The 19,101-nt window shown below is 42.2% G+C and overlaps 2 protein-coding genes and 1 long non-coding RNA gene across 7 annotated transcripts in view; 2 read left to right on the top strand and 1 right to left on the bottom strand.

The window, feature by feature from the left end:
- LIMK2 (LIM domain kinase 2) overlaps positions 1–19,101 on the top strand; it is an 81,389-nt gene that overhangs the window by 29,816 nt on the left and 32,472 nt on the right. For 2 of the 3 annotated variants that reach the window (XM_080391883.1, XM_080391884.1), the window contains exon 1: positions 17,369–17,505. The exons of the other annotated variant lie outside the window; for it this stretch is intronic. The gene's annotated coding sequence lies outside the window, so the exon portion shown is untranslated. Of the gene's footprint in view, positions 1–17,368; positions 17,506–19,101 lie in introns of those variants that run through there. 3 annotated transcript variants of the gene reach the window in all.
- RNF185 (ring finger protein 185) lies at positions 43–18,778 on the top strand. Of its 2 annotated transcripts, none has more exons than XM_080392946.1 (7): positions 43–3,751; positions 9,411–9,642; positions 11,263–11,281; positions 11,910–12,022; positions 12,534–12,588; positions 14,567–14,684; positions 16,200–18,778. In XM_080392946.1, the coding sequence occupies exons 2-7, from the start codon at positions 9,461–9,463 to the stop codon at positions 16,295–16,297; spliced, it is 585 nt and encodes a 194-aa protein (XP_080249072.1). In that variant the 5' UTR covers positions 43–3,751; positions 9,411–9,460; the 3' UTR covers positions 16,298–18,778. The 2 variants fall into 2 exon arrangements, with proteins under 2 accessions (XP_080249072.1, XP_080249071.1); XM_080392945.1 differs by lacking the exon at positions 43–3,751 and adding an exon at positions 3,845–4,057.
- On the bottom strand, positions 4,064–18,999 carry LOC308066140. 2 transcript variants are annotated; one of them, XR_013929065.1, is made up of 3 exons: positions 18,845–18,999; positions 14,534–14,714; positions 4,064–6,527 (listed from the first exon to the last, which is right to left on the bottom strand). It is a non-coding gene; the product is annotated as an uncharacterized lncRNA (long non-coding RNA). The 2 variants fall into 2 exon arrangements; XR_013929066.1 differs by having other exon boundaries at positions 4,064–6,433.

The following is a 19,101-nucleotide window of genomic DNA, read 5'->3' as shown; positions in this document are numbered from 1 at the left end:
CGTGGGCACCTCCAGGCCTTTCTGAATACGGTTTCTTCACCTCTCTGTGAAAGAGGCTGGGTTAAGGTTGCGTTCACAGGAGAAGTAGGGATGGTGGGAAGCAACAGTGCACCGTGGGCTGCAGGTCAGATCCTTCCAAAAACCAGGAAAGCTCAGGAATAAGCCTGTAACTGGAAAAAACTTTGAGAAACTGTGTGTCATGTGCAGAATTGTGAGATACCATGAAAAAGGCATGTTTACACTGGACATTCGTACTAGCCTTCGGTGAAGAGCAGGGCAGACAGTGCTGCTGGGGCTGGTGCTGGTGCCAGTCCCGTCCCTGCTGAGAAACCCCAGCAGGGCAGTGTGGGAACCCAGGTGGCCTAGCCACTGTTTCCCACTCCCAGTCTTTGCATTTTCGCTACTGGGAAGTGCGATGCCCACGGATGGGAAATTGCTGAAAGTAAACACGGCTTGTTTTCATGTCCATCTGTTGCTGAACAGCCTCCTTTCACGTGCTGTACAGGAAAATATCTTAATGTTTCTCAGACCTAACAGCTCACACAAAGTAAGGGTGAAATCCATGCCAGTGATACCAGAAAGCCTGTATTGCTTTCATATTTGTAGAGAGAGAAAGAACACCTGGCATTAAAGAATAAGGATGTGGAAAGAGTAAGCAACTGGAATAAAATTCTCAGCACTTCACCATGTTTTGTGACATCTTTGAAATGGTAATCTTATTTCTTCAGAAATACTGACTGACAGCACTCCGATTGTGGAGAGTCAGACATTCTTATGTTGTAGACAGCACAAAAATCTTCTACCGTGAAAGCACGGGATAGGATGGGATCCATCTGCCATTAGGAGTTATCTTTCAAAACTAGACACACCAGGTTCATTAAGATATGTAAAATGTATCAGGCAAAAATTATCTAATTCCCCCCACTTCTGGCAGGGGAAAGAAAACATGCAGCTCCTCTGCCTGTGCCTTTTGCAACTGCTTTGTCTTTAAATATGGAATTACAAGTTCCAAGGATAACAAATTGACCTCCACAATGGCATTACATCTTCAAGTCAAAAAACCTGAGGATTGTATGGGAGATGTTCTCTTTGGTGCTCTTACCCAGCTTGCCATGGTGGAGCTTTCATCTTAGCTTAACAATACTCTTCTGGCCATTTCCTTCTCACTGGCTGTTAGAGGGATGGGGATTTCTGTAACAGATTGTGACCATGTTTCAGCTCAATTATTTGCCTTCACAGATGTCAACTGCCAGATGCTTCAAAGCATGTTTACTCAAGTAGATCAAGCAAAGTTCGGTGTGCTTATGGGCTTACGGCAGTTTCCGGACATACAATCCAGAAAAAAACAGACGAATGCATGTCACACACCAGAAATAGCTTTATGGTCTCCCACCTTTCTAGTGTGGTACTGAAAACAGAAACATGAAATGAGCAGAAGCTCTTGGAAACAGCTCTTGCTGAAAAGGCAAAAGGCCACAGACAGATAGGAACTGCTTCACATGGAAATTTCAAGGAAGGAAGAATATTCCCAAATATGTTTTAATACTGTTTTAAAATACCATTGGGTTGAAAATACAAGTAAATCAGGGAGAATTGATGAGAAAAATACCGAGAAGTTCAAGGACCTGGATTCCTGATACACGTACGACTTCTGTAATTAAGAATTTTATGAGGAGGTTTGTGCGTACCATAAGTATCAACACTATGACAATCTTGTGACTTAAATAATGAAAAGTGAGTAAATCCAAGTGATTTATTCTTGTGCACACCACAAGAACGAACTGACAACCAGGGCAGAAGATTTTTCTAACTCCAAGCAATTACTGGCTACCAACTACACTGAAGAATGATACACATACCACCATTAGAATACACATAAATATAAATGATATTTCTATTCCCATTATGCATGTGATATATAGCGCTCTGAAAGCTGATTTCTTAGCTTCAGTAAGGAAAGTATTCCCTTGCATCACTTATTATTGCCATTCAATGTAATTATTCTTTGCCTATGGGAGTAAATCTGAATGTCCCATGTATATTCTCCTGCTGACCTACTGTTGCAAATATGTCTCTTCCCCTCCCATTACCCTTAGCTGTAAACAAGATTAACATTTTCATTCTCTCCTTGTATACTACCCTTTCCATTCATCCAGTCTTATTCATTGCCTGTCTCTGGATCTTTTTTGTTTTAAAAAGAAAACACTTGCTTTAAGTGCAACAGGGGTACTGTAAATAAGTCATTACAGAAATGTATAATAATATAATTCCATTCTTCTGAGACTTAAAACATAAATAAAATGTTGAAATTATCACTGGTCAGTGAAAATACTCCCTGGCTACGTTGTCTATGGCAGTAACAGTATTTCTTTTCAGATTGCTTTAGTTATCTTATGACACCCAAACAATAAAGCCTGTTCAGAGCATTACTTATTCCCATGATTATAATACCAAAAATCAACCTTTTTTTTACTTTTTATATGGAAATTCTTTTGATTCTAGACATACATGATGATTAGTCTGAGTTGGTCCAAACTTCACAAGCTCAACCTTGTTTTAATCAACATCTGGAGGATACCATTTATACCTTTGGGGCCTTGTTAACTTCTTATTAGATACAACACTGAGATGCCAATTTTTTGCTTGAATGCTGAAGCTGTGCCAAATTGTGCTGCTTTGCCGTCTTGTGGAAAATGAGAGATGGCCTGCTTTTTTAGAGACATTTTCACAGACAGCAAATACACTGCTAGCACGGTTAGGACAGCTTTACAATGTGTGCCCTAATGCTGCAAGCACCATAATTTTCCGGTAATATCTTTATCTTCACCTCAACTACCAACTTTCCAGTGTGATACATCAAGATGTAGGGCAACTCCAGCTGGGCTGCTGGCCGGCCAATTTTGACACGTTTTTTGCCAAACCTACGTGCTACTGAAAGCAGTATGAAGGCTCAGTACAGCTGTGTGTTTATATGGCTGAACACTTCGTGGATCACATGTTCCAACCTTCACACTAGAACTGTGTCGTCTCAGGTCACCTGTCAGTAAACAGACACTATCCTCGGTCTCCCCCTGAAATGCTCCCTCGACACTAAACTCCCTCCACTTCTTACCTTAACTATTCCCTCCTAAAGCAGGCCTTCAATGGGAGACCTTGCTTTAGGATTCTCCCATTCTCCACTGTGTGAAACAAGAAGTTTCGCACTGCTTTCTGCCTCGGTGTCCTCAGGACTGGTGGGGTTCCCTCAGCACGGGGACAAAACCCTTCAGAGGTGCCTCAGTCACCTGTCTCGGCCCTGTCTGACCCACTCCTGCAGACACCAGGTCCCTTCCTCTCCCTCCCTTTTGTCCCCCTCTGTCTGTGGTTTCTCACAGCTGTGTCAGTACCTTTCTAAAGCTGTTTCCATCCTGCAGATGCTCCTCTGCTTAGTTCCTAGGGCTCTGCACACACATTTGAAGTGTTTGTTTCCCTCAAAGCTGCCGCCTGCCTGCCTGCCTTCCCTCTTTGGGCCAAAAATTTTTTCCCTCATTTGCTGCCGTTGGCGAGACGAAGCTTTTGCTCTTTCCAGAGCCGGGCGTTTGGACACGGCCCCCGCAGCACCTCGCGATGAGCGGGCAGCCAAACTGCAACAGAAACAGAGCTGAAAGTCACCGGGAGCGCGCAGGCGGGGGTGACGCCGCCGGCTGCCGAGCGGGGGCTGAACGTGCCGCCAGCCCCAGCCGGTTCGCACCGAATCGGTTCCCTCGCTGAGGTAACAACCGGCCGGGGCGCCCGGCTGGGGGGCCGGGGGGGGCAGGGCGGGCGGGCCGGCAGCGCTGACCGTCCGGGGAGCCCGGGACACGCCGCGCCCGGCCCGAGCGCCGCCGGCCCGTCTCCCCGGAGGCAGCGCGGCGGGGCCCCGGCCGGGCGGAACGCGGCCCTGCGGCCCGGCGCGGCGGCGGGGAGGCTGGTCCCTTCCGCCAGGGCCGGGCTTCCGGGCGATCAGGTGACGGCGGCCGCTGGCAGGGGAGCGGCTCCGCGGCGGGGGGCTGCGGCCGGGGAGCAGCAAGAGCCACTGGTGAGCCGGGCGGATCGCGGCTGGTGGCGGGGCGGGGAGAGCCGGGGCCGGGCGGCGGCTCTGGGTCGCGAAGGGAGCGGGCCGGGCCGCTCCGCGCCGGGGGCCGCCAGAGGCCGTGCGTCCGTTTAAAACGAGTGAAGCGGGGGCGGGGGCGCCGCGGGAGCCCCGGCCAGCCCCGGTGTCCTGGCCCGGCGTGTGCCACCGTGGCTGCCGGAGCACCGGCCCGGGGCCGCCTGCGAGGTTTGCCTGTGCAGCCCCGGTGCACGGCGGCCTGCTGGTGCCCGGCGCCCTGGCAGCGCGGCCCGGCCCGCGGCCTCTGCCGAGCGGCGCCCGTTCGCCGCGGCTAGGTGGCTCAGGGCACGGTCACGGGGCGTTAGCTTATGGTATGTGCCTTCGTTTATTGTTTATTTTCTGTTGGGAATCGCTTACTGCTTCTTAAATCACTAGTATTTTATTTTGACGTTTTGCTGCTAGCCTGGTTAGCCCACTGAAAGGGCATTTAATATTTTACATAACGCTCCAAACCAGGAGAATGCTCAGGCAGTATTACCCAACTGGTTACGTCGGGTTTCTTTTTTTTTTTTTTTTCTCCTTTGGACTTTATGAGGTAAGAGAATAAGTGTCTAGATTTGTGCAACGTTTTCATGGCGTCTATATTAGACTTTTATGGGATGGTTAAAAATTAGAATTACTTTAATTACCTGGGTTTGTTGGGGTTTTTTTTGATAGTTTGTAACAACGCCTTGCATTTGTGAGGTGCATTGACTCCTCGGAGCTGCCAGAACAGCCTTTCACCAGGGCTCTGATCCTGGAAGCAGCAACTGTAAGGCAGACATAGGTTGCAGCATCCCAGTTAATGAAACGAGGCCAAGCAAGGGCAAGTGGCTGATTTTGCAAGACCAAGCGATCACGCAGACTTGTAGGCTGGGACCACTGCGTGGTAATACTGAAATGTGGGTCTGTGTTGCCTTAGGGGTTACAGGAAGTGAAAAGATGAACTCCAAAAATGGTTCTGGGGTGTTAAAATATAACACGTTTGGGGGACGATAAAAAGCTAGTGAGAGGTAAAAAAATGACTGTCAAGAAGTAAATGTACTTTAGGCACTGTCAACAATTATCAACTAAGGTTGCCTGTTCATTTTACTTGAAGTCTGGGCAACTGTAATAGGCTAAGAATTAGATTTTTGTTAAACTTAATCAGGTTATTTTTCTTATCGCTACAGTGACAATGTAATTTTAAGATGCATATGACAAATTTTATAAAATTAATATTAACATTAGAAGTTCTAAACCTAAAAGTATTACTCGGAATTTATGTAAACACACCCACTTATAAGTTTTCCTGCTGATTTAAGCAGAAAAAAATTCAGAAACTAAATTAGAACTTCTTTTAGAAACAAACTAGATTTGGATTATTTCAATTTCAGTAATCCTAGATAAAGTAAGATTCATTCAGAAAGGAATATGGAAAAGTGTCTTTCTAGTGGAATTTTGGAGCATCCAACAATGCTGCTCTCTTTATTTCGTTGTTATGTATTAGATACTGCAAAGAGGAATAAACTTTGGAGTTTATTAATAAACTAACCAGAGCCTATATCCTCACCAGAAAATTTTCTCATTGCTTGTGAAGGAAGATTAAATACTTGAAACACCCTAATGTTGTAATGCTGCGAACATGTATTGTACAACTGCTTCATACAGATGACATGAGCTTTGAATGACTCTCTGTCTTTCTCAGGTTGAATTATTGTCCAGCTGCTATGCTTCCAGTGGAAGTTTTTGTATGCTTTAACTTATGGTGGAAACTCTCCCAGTCTGTCTTGAAGTGTTTCTCTTGTATTGTTAGTCGGGTCAGTGTACTTGAGCAAATGCAGTCATTTTTCATTTGATAAGCTCAGAAACTTGATCTTTTACAGTAGCCATTGGGCTTCTATTTTCCTGGTGTGCAGTTGCTCCCACTAGATTTATAGATTTAATTTTTAAAGTATTTGAGTAAAATGTATTTCTTGCTGCCTGTTAGTGAGATTTGTTCACAGTATATAGACCTTCCCAGTTTTCTGCATTTACTTCTTGCATGGACCTCCTGTGCTTTCAGTTGTCATGAAACTTTCACGTCCCAGTGTGTCGTCTGCTGCTCAGGGGTCCAGTTTCACCTTCTCTTTCAGCCATGCTTATTCTTTACGCAACTCAGTGGGATTTGGGCTGGATCCCTAAACATGTATCTTCACTTCCATGTCTTCTTCATGCTCCACCAGACTTTTTTTATTTAGGAAGACTATGTGAAAATGGGTTCTCTGTTTCTTAACCATTCATCTGTTGCCACCCTTGATTCTTGGATGTAGTAAATGTCAGTGATTCAGGCATTTTCAGAACAGCCTGTTGGGATATCATAGGGGTCATGATTTAAAGGAAATAAACTGCCAATACAGATGGCTTTTAAGTAACAAAGATGCTGTTTTCCTGTCAATATCTAGAGAACAAAGAAGCAAGAAAGAAAATAGGGATGATGTTTGAACACTTGCAGTTAGATTACAGCTGGTTTGTATATCCTTTCACTTGTTGTTTGCTACTCATCATGCATCTAGGGTTGATTTGGAGACCTGGTCTAAAGAACGGTGGTTTAACAAACTGGACTAGCATCTCTAAATTCTGTTTACCTAGCTCCAAAAGTCATGTTCTATACTGGTGTACTCACAGTCTTCATTCTGAACTCTAAATCGAAGTGAAAATGGTGTTGGTTTAGCCTGTTGTGTTGGTTGGTTGGTTTTGTTTCAGTTTGTGGTTTACTTCTGGTTTGTTTCTTTGGGGTTTTTTTTCCCCTAAAAAAATCTGTCTCAGAGTTTAAGTAGTTCAAGTGACATTTCAACAATTTTGAGCTTGTTCTACACTCAAAATAAGTTGAATTTTGCAGTTGAACTTCTACTTTAGGATTCACTGACTATGCTCACAAGTGACACGATGTATGTAAGTTTAGCCATTGGATGCTGTTTCATGCTTGCTGTTTGTGTTTGTGCGGTGTGATTTGCAGATGAACAGACCCCAACAGCTCTTGTCATAGACCTAGTTATGTTAAAGGGTATTCCACGGACAAGAACAAATGTTTGAGAAAGCTTTTCAGAGTAAGACTGATGATTTTTATTATTGTTTTTTGATATATTTTTGATATTTTAAATTGGCTACATCCTAATACGTCATCAGGCCAATCAGCCTGTGAAGAGACAAAGAGGAGAGGATCCCAGTACAGACTTGAGGAATGACCACCTTCTAGGAGAGTAGATGCAGTGCCTGTTGCATTATATCGTTTTGATCTTTCTTCTGTCTCTGCTATCTTTATTCCATTACATTACTGATATTCCTATGGATTTCGCTATCATCCTTCTTCATAACTTAATGATTTATTTATTTTTCTTTGTTACTAAAAGCTAAGGGGTTTTAAAGTAGGTGTTTCTGAAGGTACAGATTTTATCTTTTTCATGAGTCTCCAGATTTCTAGTGTCAAATATATGGAATTTAATTTGGAAAAAAAAGATATTTTTTTACAGTGTTTTTATGGACACAAAAATTAATTTATTTACCTCTTCTACATGCTTTCCTTGTGTTATATGTCAAGATACAAGAGCCAGATATTTCTTGTGCCCATTCCATAAAATTACACTAGTGATTTTTACAATGTGTTGACCTCCTCTTAGTTTTAAGGTATTCTCAGTTTTGATATTAATTCCCAGCAAATATATATAGGTCCAAGTTGGTAAGTTTTCAAGCATTAAACTACTGAGCAAGATAGGCTGAAGATTCTTGTAGTAAGGATGTGTGAAAAATCCAAGCATCTCTAGCATATAGTTTGTGGGCTGGCAGCATTTCCATCTGCCTTGAACTAACACACATTTTCATTTTGTACAACAAACTGTGTTGCTGCTGAGTGTAAATGAAGTCATGATGTGAAATGCTAAGAGTCAGCACTGCTGAAAGCAATGTGTGTTGAAGTGCAGCATCTGTGAATACAAAGCTGCCCTCCTGGGACACTGCAAAATGATGTAACTGAGTGAAAAAGCTCTACAAAAATATATTTCACTTGCTGTAATTGAGTGTCTTCGTTGCAATACCTTCATTAGGCTTGAGTATTATGCTTTCTTGACCGTGCAGTGGGATTGTATTTATGAAAAAGCTGTTGACAAAACCAGCTAGAGATACTGAGGTTTTATTTTACTGCCCTGTACCTGTGCTTCAGCACTGCTACAAAGAGGGGACACTAAGGAAAGCATTTAATGCTTGTGGGGTAAGTTTGCCAAGAGGTTAGCTTCGGAGAAATTGAGGTTGCCCTTTTAAGATGCTTAACTGTTATTACACTTGCAAAAAGTTCAGATAATCACCTGTTTCTTTCTCACAACCTTGTCTAAGTATTCATATCCCTGTAGCAGCAACATGATATCAGAGTTTCATGAAAAGCACAGTGGAGTATTTTAAACATTTTTGTTTTGATGAATTAATTTCTGTAACTGCTGAAACTGTCTTAGTTCTTGGATTTAAAGACCTGTACTGGTAAAAGAGTTTCTGGAAATGTAAATGCTTTGTGTTGAGTCTCAAAGTTTTAGGTACTATGGAATTTGCATACCAAGGAGTTAGACTGCAGAAGTTGTTGCTACTGAAATAAAAGAAATGGTGGTGTTTGATAAATACGATGATGTTAATGAGAGCTGAAAGCATGTATGTAAAATTAAAGCACATTAAAGTGAAATTTTTAATACTTCTGCATTACTACTAGATTGAAATGTTTGCGTTTGAAAGTACTAAAAATGTTTGAGTTACATCAACATGCTGCTGTGATAGCAGCAATATACTGCTCATGAGACCAGTAAGTACTAAGCTACCTTTTCTTGCCATTATTATCATTAATACTCCAAATTAATGAACATTGAACTTAAAACTGTGCATTAAGTCTGTCTGTCCAAACTGTGAATTGCTACATGATTAAATCCTATTTCAGACTGCACTCGCAGTTATAACTTGCATTGAATTTTTGGAAGAGCATGTATAACTAGGTGAGCTCATTCTTCTCATAGCAGATGGCATTTATGAGAAAATGAAGATGGTTTTGTTTTGGCTGTGGATCTCAGTTGCTTATTGGTAACTTTAAAATACAGGTCACATACCAGCCAGGTCATACTACAGGACTTTAAAGTAGCTTAGTTTCTAAAAAAAGATCCCTCTTGGCTATGTTAAACTAAAACCATCAACAACAGGATTCAAGTGCTTCTTAGATGAATCACTACCAGTTTTGAACAGGACAAGAATACAATGTTATAATGCTAAAAAGTTGTTCGGTTTTGTGTTTGTTTTGTTTTATCACTGCTAGGATTCCAACAGGAAAATTTTCTTGAGCTTGTGTCTGGGTCGTTCTTGAGGATGGCAAGCAAAGGACCCACGACTTCTACATCAACAAAGAACTCCAATACTGGAGGGACCAGTGGCAGCAGTAGCAGTAATGGTGCTGGGGACAATACTAATCAAGACAACACTTTTGAATGTAACATCTGTTTAGACACTGCTAAGGATGCAGTTATCAGCTTGTGTGGACATCTCTTCTGGTAAGTATTCAAGCCCCCACAGATTAACTAGAGCACCATATGTATCTCTGATCATATAAAAGCCTATGATTTTTGTAATTCTAAATGACAAATAAAATGAGGAAGGGCCATGGTTTTGGTTTAGGAGCAGTTTGGTCTTGCTCCTAAATTTTTTCTTTGCTCATGTTCCAGGGAGTGGGGTTTTTGTGTCTTTAAACTTCCTATACTTCTGGATTATTTTGTGAAAGCAAACAAACAAGTATCCCCACATAGTTCAGTGGTCATTGATACTGCTTTTTATGTGTGTTATTTGTACTGGCTGGTCTAGTATGAATATTGCGTTCAGACCTAAATTTGTTTCTAACCTGTGCATACCTAAACCTGCATCTGAAACTAGGTTCTGGAGGCCAAACTGTAGTTTTCATACTTCCTACAAGCTTGCTCTTTTTTTCCTTTTGATATAATAAAAAAAAAAAAGGAAAAGATAACAGTCTTTTACGTGTGGGCTATTTCTCTTTTCCCATGGTATTGCAGTTGTAATACTAACTTTTCAGTTCTTTGATCTGACAGGGGAACGTATCACACAAATATAATATGTGTGCAGCATTTCTTATTTAGGTAAATTGGTCTAGAATATACTCTTTCTTGAATGATAAGAAGTTACTAAAGATTGAAATGGCCAAATGTTTTGGGTTTTTTGGGGGAGGAGTATATTTTAACCCGGTAGGTTAAATTATGCTCTTTAATAAAACAAGACCTAAAAGAGCATTTTAATTTTTTTCTGCGTAAATGTATGTAACCTCTGAAAATCGAGGGGTTTATTCTAGGAGGAGATAGAAAATCACTTGCTGATGGCATGTTAAGATAGGTTAAATTATTGCACAAAAGGATTTGGAAGAACAGAACCTTAAAAACAGCATGTATCTTGTCTGTACCACAGGACCACTTTGAAAGCAGATGGCTGTTTAGCAGTTTTATCTTGTAGCTTGCTCATTTGCCTCTGACCTTTTTTTAAGTTGCCATATTAATTTAATCTTGAGTACTTCTGTGTAATGAGAATTTTTCTGCCCCGAGCAACTGGGTCTGATCTCAGTAGCTAACCCTGCTCTGAGCACCACGTGGGACTAGAGGCTCTCTGAGGTACCTTAAGTCCAGCCTGGGTTATTTTATGACTCTGTGAACGTGGCCAATGTTTTAGCTAAATGTCCCTTGCATAACTCCTTTAAAGATCCTAAAGTCTTCTTGCTGACGTCTTCCTCGTTTGCAGCTTAGCTTAGGGATATCTTTCATGGTATCAGAAGAGAAAATCTGTACAGTAAACACTAAGATTAATTAAGCTTCCCTGTGGGCCTTTGGTATGGACAAGGACCCAGGAATCAAAGGTGATATGCAGAGAATCACGTTAGCAACCTAGACTGCATAACCTGAAAGACCAGTGGAGATTGGTCTTGGACTGTGCTTTCAGAAATTATTTTAATAGGTGGTTATAGAACTGGCCCAGCTGGATTCCAGGATTCTGTTGTCTCCAAGCTGTGCCATCCACGGTACGTGATACATTTGTTGGATCAAGTTGTCGGTAACTAATTCTGTTTTCCCCTCTTTTCCTGCTGCGTGAACAAATTGTCCTGGGAATGCTCACAGTTGGCCTTGTTTACACCAGGTAAGACAGGTTTCCTTTTACTTTGTCTTTCATCAGCTTATGTTTCTCAATAAAGCCCTTGGTTCTCTGGAGTATCCCCCTCTTCTCAAATGTGCTGCTTTCTCTCCAGGGCAATCGCAACCTGCTAATGCAACTTCATGCGCAACACCTTGCAATCTGCTCTTTCAGCAAAAATAAAACTGTTTCTGTTCCACTTGCCTCCCCCTTTTCAGTTTCTTAAACACTGAGTGTTCCCAATTTTGGTAGGCAGTTCACAGGGTATTAGTTTGCAGCCTTAAGTGCTGAGTGTACTTCTCTGCGTGTGTAGCATTTTATATTGTGGTACCATTATAGAAAAGGTAGATGAAAGGAAGGTATCTACACTGGCTCTTGGCCTATGCAGGACTGTTGGTACCATTTATTTATTCATGTTTTACTCCAGTGCAGTACACATCAGCAAGTAGATTGTACCAGAACAACAGAAAAAATGCCAACTCTACTTCGGAGAGTTCTTGACACTTACTAAAATGTTTTGCTCCATGGCTTTCTGAGAAATTGCTGAAGTCTCTCTGCCTTGCTGCAAGTGAGGTTTGCATGTTGTGGTTTTCATGGTCTTTCACTAATTTTCTTATAATTTTCTTCCTTTTAGTGGCTAGAGACCAGGCCAAACAGACAAGTGTGTCCTGTCTGCAAAGCAGGAATCAGTCGAGATAAAGTTATTCCTCTGTATGGAAGAGGTAGCACTGGGCAGCAGGACCCCAGGTAAGAAACTTAAATACAACTACTTTTATGTGAAAACTTAAGATTAAACTTCAGTTTAAGGTTTTAAGATTAAACTGTCAAAGTGCTGGATTCACAATTTGAAATATTTTGTCAAAAGAGAGATAGAACTGCCATTTCTGCCAAATATTTCTGGCTTTTTCAGGACCTGGATTTGCACACCTTATTTCTTGTTCAACTGGCAGTTTATTTCGATTTAAATTGGTTGCTAATTATCAGTTACGAGTGGCAGGTTGCAATCAATGTTATCTGACTGGAGAAGCTTATATAAATTGTTCATGTCCTCAGTTTCTAGACTTTGCAATAGGACTTTGTTACGCAAAAGTACAGTATCTTAATTCACGATGTGATGCTGAAGGTTCATAAACTGGGTGGCCTGTAACACAGCCCTGTGAGAGCGTGCTTTATGTTTTTTCTGTCTTATTAGCCAGGTTATTGCAGATACTGTTGTCATGTATCCTTGCACTTGAGCTAATTTCACAACTTCCTGCAGAGAGAAAACTCCACCACGACCCCAAGGACAGAGACCTGAACCAGAGAACAGAGGGGTAAGTGAAGAAACAGGCTTGGGCAAATCAGTTGTTTATATTGATGGTGGTATTTACTCATCCTGGAGGACATAATGTGTGCATGAGATCCTGTGTGAGGATCCTATAGTTTACATTCCTTACTCATTCCCAGTAGGTTGTTCATGAATAATTGATATCTGTGCTGTGGCAGAAGATTCCGTGCCTGTAGTACTCCTTAGCATCCCAAAGAATGGGCTAACTTGAATTGTACTTCATGAAAACAGCTCTGTATGGCATCACTGGAAAGGCTCTCCATACTTGATCATTCTCCATATATAAATACAAGGAACGCTTTGCTTTGAAAATTCTTTGTGGAAGTATATTTCTGTCAAACTATACTTGTCATGGCAGTGTATAATCCATGTGAGAACTTACGTTTTCGGCACTGATGCCTGCTTCTAGCATTTCTGTGGGATGTTCCTGTACCATGGCATTACAAGAGAAAGAATGTAGATATCTCTTGGATACTTGTCAATTTGAAGAGGGATCTGTGGTTTTATTGAGATTGCATAGGGTGAATGTAAACAGCAGCTTGCGTAGGTTGAACAGATGTGGGAGTAGCCACTAGGACAGACCACAGTGTTCTTTAGCATGATGGCAGCGAGCATGACCTGATGAAACAGTTGCATGTTTCTGTGTAACTGTGCCTAGGGTCCTTGGAGAGTGTTTGTATACCTCACGCTTCAAGCAAACAACTCTGCTGGGTGTGAGTAAGGAACATTTCTGTACTGTATGTATTGGGAGCTCAGTTCTCTCTCGCTAGGGAGTTGCCGCCTTATTAAATCAGCTGCTATACCTCATTTGAACCTTTTAGCTACTGCTGCCCTAAGTCAGAGGAATCTGGTATGAAGACCTAGCAGTAGTGATGCTGCCCTCCTGTCTCTACAGGTGCAGGACCTGCCATGCAGAGTGCTTTGCTGTCACTGATAGTTAATGGCAAAAAGCTTGAGAAGAGTCATAGTCAAAAGACTTAACTCCTCAAGTCAAGGATCAACCCAGAAATGTCTGGCTCTTGTTTTATGGGTGAAATCACCTTTGTCCTCTCACTGTTCGGAGGTGATAGACCAGAGGGTTTTTCAGAATTGGTATCACACTTTTAATTCTGAGACAAGAGGACAGTTTGCTGGATCACAGAACTGTGAGCTCTCCATAGTTTTTAAATGTGAGACAACTACTTAAATTCATATACAGTTGGTTCTTAAACAGTGCACTGCTTTTATACAGTAGGATTCATCTTGATCCAGAAGATTAATCTTTTGACTTGATGTGGTATTTTAGTCTGGAGCCTATAGGGGTCAATGTTGTTGCATTGTAACTCTTCCTTTTTTCCTCCTTTCCTTATGTCTTGCATTCCTGCCCCAGATGACTTTATCTGCCACCTTAATTAGAGTCCCCCTGGTAATTTTTTTTTTTTGTACCATTCTTCTGTATAATATTCTATGCATCCCACTGGCAATTTATCACTGTACTGAATGTTTAAATGATGCACATGTATTGTGAAAATCAATGCAGGTAATTTTTTTACAATGCCTTTCATATAGTTATATGGCTAATAGCTAGTACAGAATTATTTATATGTTGTTAAGACATTCCAAATAGAATTGGTAGTGTTAATTTTGATTATATTGTCAGATACGTATTATTTTGAGTTGAGAAACTTTACAGAATTGGTTTTGTTAATTTGTGGCCTTCAAGCAAGCATGGTTCTTAGTTTTCATTTTCTCAAACTTTTGGGTTGCACTGGCAAGTTTGCTACTGTGTGAAACATTTTAAAACCATGAGAACTAAGGTGGTATTTAACAACAGTGTGGCAGACTGAAAGCTGCCAGACAGCATGGTACTCCTTCAGCTGTAGGAAAGCCAGCGAGAGGGAATGTCTGCACTTTTACAAAATATTCTGAAATAGGCTTTAAATGATTCGTACCTTTTTTCTCTTCTGTTGCTTTGTTCTCTGCAGGGATTCCAGGGCTTTGGGTTTGGCGATGGTGGCTTCCAAATGTCATTTGGAATTGGGGCGTTTCCCTTTGGTATATTTGCAACAGCATTCAACATAAATGACGGGCGACCTCCTCCAGGTACAATGCATCCTATCTCCTCCAAGAGTCCTGTCACAAACAGATGTTTTAAAAACTTCCTTGTAACTTTTAAACAAATAGCCTGCTAAACGACAAAACTTTCTGAAAAGTAAAGTAGATCAGTGTTATAAACAGAAACACAGAATGAGGGAAACACCCAGTAGAGAACGTAGTCCATGGCTTACACGTTTTATACAAGTGCTTATATAAAAAACAAGTTTGTCACTTCCATACGATTTGCTGAAGGCCCTCCTGAGAGGAGAGTAGAACTGGAGAGGAACCATGGCACTGGAGACTTTTCTCCTTTAATTCAAATGTCTCCTCTGGTACTTCAGTGAACTCCTTCTGAGACAAATTGGACCAGAGTTTCTAGTAATAATAAAAAGGAGTCAGTAAGTGCGTATGAAGGAGACTCGTATTCTGAAAACAGCAGGGAAGGACTGTTTTCTGAAAGATGAGAAGGAGAAAGTTAAACTGGTGCTCTGTAAATAATGACAGCAGAGATTGTTCCTTTCTCAGAAATTTATCTCTGAGACAATTGTCTGTATTCCACAAGAAGTAACTTTCTGGTGAAATGATTTCACTGTTTTTAATTAAGAAAAAACAGTTGGGTTACTCCAAGTAGTGCCTTCTCCCTAGAAATTAGGTAATCCCCAGAAAACCTCCTCTCCATCTGCACTGTAGACAAACTGAGTCTACCTGTTTTGAAAAAAGAAAACCTCCTGGCCAGGATTTTCTGGACTTCCTCTGTGAGAGGTTGTGCTGGCAGATCTTCACCATACCGTATGGCTTAGAAATTATGAGAAACAGAATGGCATTCTTCATGTTACACCTGTGGTGCCAAGGAGCTGTGCTGTCCTTGGGTCAAATTAACTTGCCTGTAAACTATACTTCACCGTCCATTGAAAATTTGTGTGGAGGTGTGACTGAGCTAAAGAGTATGTAAATATATGCTGTTGTAACAGCCATAATTTAACAAACTTCTTTATCTGCTTCTCATCTGTGGATTCAATACAGCAGTTCCAGAAAGGCATGGCTTGAGCTTCAGAGCTCACATGCTTTTCAGCAGTTCCCTTGGTCAAGGCTACACAGGCAGCTTTGACTGTTTTACCATTTCCTTATTCAGAGATCCTTCACCTTGATGGGGGGGAGCGCTCAAGTTAAAGCTCCTTGGGAGGGAAACCGTGAACAGTGAAGTTGGCTCAGCGCTGTCCCCAGAAGCACTGTGGGCAGACCTGCCTGTACTCTGGCACTTGGAGCTGCCTGCTGCTATTAGTCATGAGCAGGTTTACCATGAGTCCTGCTTCAGGGAGCTGAGGCTTGTCTTCCTTCTGATCTTCCTGTATGGCTGGCCAGTCTGAGGGTAGGAAATAGCAAGTTTCTCACCAAGTAGATTCCTTGCATATCTTTCAATTTATGAATATACTATGTTCAAAATATACATGATTCTGGAGAAGAGGAAGGAGCTGAACTGTATTGTTTTTGTGTTGTTTTTTTTTACTTCCTGTTTTCCAGCTGTTCCAGGGACTCCTCAGTATGTGGATGAGCAGTTCCTATCCCGCCTCTTCCTGTTCGTGGCTCTGGTGATAATGTTCTGGCTGTTGATCGCATAAATCTTTTCCATTATTCTGTATATTCATGGCCATCAAGGCCACTGAAACAGTTACAAACTGCATCCCCATCCCATTTTAAACCTCTTGGTGTCTGGTTCCGTAGCTAACTATGGCCTTCAGGAATTGATGGTACCACAGCACAATGAGGAATTTCGCATTTTGTACCAGAGTTGGAAATTAAACATTGGTTAAAAAGCATATTTCAGCTCAGCTATCTTGTACAACAGGTTCCTGCTACAAACCATGGGCCTAGCTTTGAGCTCCGCTCCTAAAAGGAGTGCTGCTTTGAAATCCTGTGCCAATAAGTGACACCAGGTTTATGTGAAAAAACAGTTGCCCCAAGGTAGACTGGGCAGGTAAAGAAACTTCTGCAGTGTGATCAGTGTCTCATGTTTGGCAACCACGATGGATCTGCCAGAGCTGCGGATGTTATTTAATGTCTTCACATCAACATCCAAACTTCTTCAGGAACTCTTCTGCAGCACTGCTGAGACTCTTTGGGCACAGCACGTGATGCAAATAGAACCAGGTTTGGAGATTGGTTCCTTTTCTTGCTATTATTTCCTGGTGTGATGGAAAACCCCTCCTGAAGCGGTTCTAATGGCTGTTAGAAGAAGGGATACAAATTTATGCTGCAATTTTTTAAAGCCTGAATTTGCTGGAGCCAGACACTGGAAGATTCTCTCGTTGTGGAGCTGGGTGGGATTGCTGAACAGTACAATGCACCTGTCTGCCTCACCCAGCCCAGTTCCTCACTGACAAAACAGTGTTGTCTTCCTTGGTTCTGCGCAGCGGCCTGTGGCTGCACTCATGGATAATCCCCTTACAACCTTGTCACTGTAGCTACGTTTATTCTTCCTGAGGCTTTGAGACTTTCTACACAAGGTCATGTACTCCAAATAAAATCCTATTACAGATCTGAGATCAGCTCGTTTGGGGAGAGGAACAAAAGGCATCTTTACGTGTGTTTTGAGGTTAAAATTGTCAAACTGTAAAATTACACAGGAAAAATGAGATCCTGCCTTTGCTAGCCTATGCTACAGTAGGGAACGTTTGGAAGAGCTGCTCTCTACACGTGCATACAGCTACTCTAGGCCATAGCAGAATGGCTGTAGTGCAAGAGTCTGCAGTATCTACCAAAGACGTTAATTCAAAGTGCTGGAGAAGACCACAACCATTTATGTGCTGAGGGGAAAATATTTTAGAAGGTGAGTGCTCTGTAGCCATTTTGGAATCCTGTTGGGTCTACAGCTTTAAAAGAGTACTCCTGATGTATTTGTGTAGATTCCTTCAGAACAGCAGATATGAGAGATTCCCTAGCAAGATGAACAGTTTTAATATTTCTCTGACTAGGTAATTCCATTTTTTTTTCTCTTAACATTTTTAGATTATTTTGATTCAGGTCACTGATAGTCATGATGATTTCCTGCAAGGTGAATATTGTGACTTCCCTGGTAGCAGACAGACAACTGACGAAACAAATCAACTCATAGAAACTTTGTTTCAATAGCTAGGGTTTTTCTAGTGTATGGATGAGGTTCCTGGGCAGGACACCTTAATTGTTGTAGAAGCTTATTTATGTAATTGTAAACTGTTCACTTTTAGTATCAAGACATGGGATGACTGAAGTTTTGCTTGCCAACTTCCAAAATTCCACTTGGCAAGTAGAACGTTGCAAAGCTTCTTGCGGTGTTTTACCACATCTAGTCAAAATTACATCCAATTCGATGATAATGTGGCAGAATATATCGCTCAACTATAAATAGTTGAAGTGGTGCTTCAACTTTTGTTGTGTGGCACTTTTGAGAAGCTTGACTTCTTCTGCATGTGGTTCTTCTCAAGTGCGTACCTTGGTAACTAGGATCCTTTCTAGGAGAAAGGCTGTTTATTGGGTTCTTGTGAGCAACGCGCTGTGGTACAACGTCGCAGCTTGGATTTCCTTTCATGAGCAGGCAGCACCACCTGCTGATGGAAAAGGAAAGTTCGTGTGATAGCAAACGGGATGGTTTTCCTTCTCCTTTTTGTATCGGGAAAGTCGATGTTAGAGCAGAGGTTATCCAGGGAGGAGCGGGGTATCCCTTTAAAGCCTTTTTCCGATAATGAGGACAGAAAAAGTGACTGTAATAGATTCAAGAGATATTGAAACTATAAATAACACTTATGTTTTCAAAATACAGAATTTTAATGGCTTTGGGTTTTTCCCCATCTATTGGTTGGAGACAGAATGGATTTAGATGGAGGTAGCTGCAGAAACATGACTGAGTCCTTATTTTCTGGCAATCCAAGAATGAAATAGTCCAAAAGTGTTAACGCTTTCATTCCTACCTTTTTTTCGGTGTGCTTTTTGTATCGTACCACTCCCCCTCCCGTACTCTGACTGCACACAGCCTGTAACGGCTCGTTTAGTGCATTACCATTACCGTTCACTAATTTTCACTGTTGTGAAAGTGATTTAGAATTAAAAAAATGGTTTTACATTGACCCGAGCGTACCACTGTTTTTGTGCTTCGCCGACAGACCAAGGTGAGGCGCCTGCCCGAGGCCTACCTCGAGGGTGGGGAGCCCGTCGCTGGTTCGTGCCCCAGGAGAGACGGGGGCTTGCTGCTCCCTCAGCGGGGGCCAGGGGCGTCCCGCGAGCGGCAGCGGGCCCGGCGCTGACGTAGGCCTCCGCGGGGAGAGAGGCCGGGCCCGCTGCCCGCCATGGCACGTGGTGGGAGGGACTGGCACCGGGGTGGTGTTATCATTGGTCCTCGCCGCGGAAGGGACGGGACGATCGCCGCGGAGTAGCGCGGTGATTGACCTGT

The sequence above is a fragment of the Falco punctatus genome (assembly GCF_963210335.1).
Source record: "Falco punctatus genome assembly, chromosome: 1".
NCBI lineage: Eukaryota > Metazoa > Chordata > Aves > Falconiformes > Falconidae > Falco > Falco punctatus.
The sequence above is the reverse complement of the archived record's forward strand: the minus strand, read 5'-3'. Positions and strand labels throughout refer to the sequence as shown.